The sequence below is a fragment of the Phalaenopsis equestris genome, unplaced genomic scaffold (assembly GCF_001263595.1).
Source record: "Phalaenopsis equestris unplaced genomic scaffold, ASM126359v1 Scaffold000540, whole genome shotgun sequence".
In the NCBI taxonomy this organism is placed as follows: domain Eukaryota; kingdom Viridiplantae; phylum Streptophyta; class Magnoliopsida; order Asparagales; family Orchidaceae; genus Phalaenopsis; species Phalaenopsis equestris.
Window position 1 is genome coordinate 1,954,463 of NW_018164980.1, and position 3,162 is coordinate 1,957,624.

A 3,162-nucleotide genomic window follows, 5' to 3' on the forward strand; every position below is an offset into this window, starting at 1 on the left:
AACGGTATAAGCTACCCCAAACGGGCCCTAAGTGTCACACATGTCACAAGAATATTATATTCAGCCAAAATTTTCCTTTTACATGTCTCAAATCCCTATCATAACCACCAAATAGAAATAAAAAACACTCCATGAAATAGAAATAAAGAGGAGAATCACATGAATAAATACCTGAATTGTAAGCCATAACTCCCTCTATTTGTTATAGTTATGGAAGCCACAACAAAAACACTCCCAGCACTTGCTACATTTTCTTTTAAGTCACCACGCGAACCAAAATGGCAACTATCTTGCAATTCTAGTTGTAAAAATCACAAAAAACTACAATTCCGCAACGAAGGTGTTGATTATGGCTCAATAATAACGAATTGGCCCTAAAATCCTTAATTAAAAAAGAAAAAATTGAATGAACATGAAATAAGCAAAAAAATTAATTTTTTTGATGAGTTTCAGATGAGTTTCAACAGCAACAAGAGGTCTGTTGTTGGCTTGCGTTCTAAGATTGCATAATTCCATGACATACCCTTTATGATTAAACTTTCAGGTAAAATTGAAAAAGATATTGCAGCTGCTTGTAAAGTCATGATGGATAACACAATTTCTTTGAAGAAATGATAGTTATTATAATCATCATTAGATTCATCTCTACTATTTGGGAGTTGGTTTCATGAATTCTCATTTTCTTCATTCATTTCTCTTGAGTGATGGACGAGATGTTCAGCATATTCTTTGCAAATTATTTTGAAAAACTTGGATAAGTTATCTTAAATTTATCCATTTTCTTCCAGAATCCTTTAAGACTAACTTTACCTAACGGTTTATGAGCATATTTTCTAACCCTCATTGCACAAGTCCAAACTACCTAAGTCCGATTATAACTACTTTATCTTCAATAGTTATTATTTCAAACATCACATAATCCCATTCCTCAAATTATCATTCTTAGTTATAGCACTCTCACACCTATTCCAATAATCTGACAAAAAGTGTGCACAAAAATTGTTTATCTACTAGTACACCAAACTGAAAGACAGAAGGGATCCTTTTAAATCGGTATAACAACTATAACATTTTTAAGAAGTTCATTCCACTCATCATTTGATAACCGAGATGGGGATTTCCTTTGGTCTGTTATTTCCCAAAGAAATATATGGGAGACTAGATAATGATGTAGAATGAAACAGCATGGTAAATAAATAGATTAGCAGACTATAAAAAAATTGCAAGGGAACTAAAACGAATCATTTGAAAAAAGATTACATATTTATAAACCCAAAATATTTATGGCCTGAAAATTAAAGCAGTACATGTTTCAGCCAGCACTCCTGGTACCAATGTTCATATATGTCGGGTGACTAGCATCCAAACTCTGAAGGGCAATAAACCCAAATATTGCACTTTATTTGCCCAACCTTGGCATTTTTTGCTTGATCAATGCATGCCTGACAACAATCAGCAGCAGTTTCTTTATGATGAGTAAGATCCCATCTGATAGCAGCACCATCATAATTGGTATGAGGCTCAGCGCGGCACTCTGATGAGAGAGGAGGAGCAGGAACGGTATTCTCCTCTGACATAAATACAATAATAGAATGAATAAATCATTGGAAACATTAAAAAGAAAAAAAACTATGTTTTTCCAGTTAAGTCAATTCAGCAGAGCATAACTGTGTTCAAAATATAGAGAGATTGATTTTGGTCGTGCCAGCATATGGTAACTCAATGTTCACAAAGTAAAAATGAAAGAAAAAGCATGTTATTTTAGAGAAATCAACTACCGTCCTCAGTTGCATTTTCGGGTCTGTCATCTATCTCGTAATTATTAACAGCCGATGGGATCCAAAGGCCAATATCTTCAAGTAGTTTCACCCTATCAGATTCCAACGCATCTGTAATCAGCTCTGCAAACAAAAATGGCTTTAACCATCACGAACAAGCAGCTTACAAATTCATGTAACTGAAAAAATGAGGCATGGATTATAATTAGTGAATTTACCACTTGAAAGCTTTATACAAAAAAGGGTAATAATGAACATACTTGCTTCTTTTGCAACCATACTAGATTCTGCATTTGAAATTGGCAATCCCTGCTTCAAGGCTTTTAACTGCTCGGCAAGCCATGATCCGAGAACTTCTGCCACAATTAAGTGCAAAAAAAAGGAAATTTAGACACGTGGCACACAATTCTTACGTATGTAAACATCTCACACCTAAACTTTCATATTTACATGTATAGCAATTTAATGTTTTAAATTTAAGCATGAGAATGTATCTTTCACTTTCCAAAAGTGAAAATAATATTATTTTTGATGTGATATTAAAATATGTCTGTTACAAGAGTAAATGTATACACCGAAACTACCAGCACGAATCTCAAAGACAACGAACGGGTGAGAATACGAAGTTTCCCTTCAGAGTAGGCGATTGACCGATAATTCAAAGCCGAGCATGCAAATCTGCATCTCTAAACCCGGAATAGGTCAAAGCTCCGGAGATGGTCCCTACTCAATAGCGGTAAGATCCGCCAAAAAGTAAGACGCAAATCACCTCGACAGCGGGTCTCATTGGATACTCCGCACATACAACGAAAAGATCCACTCAAGACTTTGCGAGAGAGAAGATCCATCTGGCATGGCAAGTGAGTCGCGGCTAGCTCAACAAAAAGGGTCGACCCATCAGTCAATCGCTCGACCGAAGCGCAGGTCCCATAGAACCAACTGGCCAGACCACTTGTCAAGAAGGTCGACCTTATTTAACCAGCCGATTACCCCCTCTTGGCAGAGATAGATTCCGGTCGGCCGACCGACACATTGGTCATCCGCCGGTCGACAACCTTCTGTTGAGAAAATTAGGGCGAAGAAAAACTAGAACGACACAAATCCAGAAGAACACAGAGATTTAACGAGGTTCGGCAAAGATGCCGGGAGCAGAGCGGCGAGTTCCTTTCAATATTCAGAAAAGGGTTACAGAATAGAGGGTTACCTCCTGGGGTTACTAACAGGCCTATTTATAACCTCAGGAGTAAACCTAGGCACAATATGTAATTATGACATTACCCCTGTATCATACCGCGGGGCTTTGCCCCCGCACCCCAACCCACGTAACTTCCCAATTTGGACAGATTCTTCCGCTCCGCTCTGCTCCGCTTCAATCCAGCGTCTG

The 3,162-nt window shown here is 37.7% G+C and overlaps 1 protein-coding gene across 2 annotated transcripts in view; it reads right to left on the minus strand.

The window, feature by feature from the left end:
• Positions 1–2,052: 2,052 nt before the first annotated feature.
• The window catches only part of LOC110028985, a 12,261-nt gene continuing 11,151 nt past the window's right edge, over positions 2,053–3,162 (minus strand). The window contains exon 4 of one of the 2 annotated variants that reach the window (XM_020731080.1): positions 2,053–2,134. Coding sequence is in view for 1 of the 2 variants with exons in the window: in XM_020731082.1 (XP_020586741.1) it covers positions 2,102–2,134 (33 nt within the window). In the remaining variant the exon portion in view is untranslated. The remainder of the gene's footprint in view (positions 2,135–3,162) is intronic. The other variant, XM_020731082.1, reaches the window with a different exon arrangement.